The 361-nt window shown below is 56.0% G+C and overlaps 1 protein-coding gene across 1 annotated transcript in view; it reads left to right on the forward strand.

The window, feature by feature from the left end:
* Window positions 1–20: 20 nt before the first annotated feature.
* Window positions 21–361, forward strand: part of ETH_00042740 (uncharacterized protein) — a gene marked incomplete at both ends in the record, with an annotated part of 1,527 nt that continues 1,186 nt past the window's right edge. Inside the window, one exon of the mRNA XM_013374730.1 lies at window positions 21–59. Coding sequence (XP_013230184.1) covers window positions 21–59 — 39 coding nt within the window. The remainder of the gene's footprint in view (window positions 60–361) is intronic.

The raw sequence follows: 361 nt of genomic DNA on the forward strand, positions 1-361 counted from the left end.
TCCAGCTTCGCCAAGATAGAATGAGAAGGTTAAAACGAAGAGAAGCAACTAAGGAGCTGGTGTGGGGGGCTGAAGGCAGTGTTGTCGCGGGGTTAGGGGGAGTCGCGTTTCCGTGCGCTGGCAGACCAGCACGAACAGCAGGCAGGCTCATCTGCTGCTTCTTCCCACTCTTTTGGAGTTATTTCGAATTTAAGAAGACTTCTCGAGGCTGCTGCCGCCAGATTAAGGGGTTTTTGCGGGCAGAGTGGCCCTCAAACCCGCAGAAACCGACCACAGGTGCACGTGAGGGAACCCAACCCAAGTTCGCCTGGCGACGCGTGGAGCCTCTCAGCTCCTTCAGCCACTGGAATACCACATGACA

The sequence above is a fragment of the Eimeria tenella genome, genomic scaffold (genome assembly GCF_000499545.2).
Source record: "Eimeria tenella Houghton genomic scaffold, Eth_scaff2239, whole genome shotgun sequence".
Lineage (NCBI taxonomy): Eukaryota > Apicomplexa > Conoidasida > Eucoccidiorida > Eimeriidae > Eimeria > Eimeria tenella.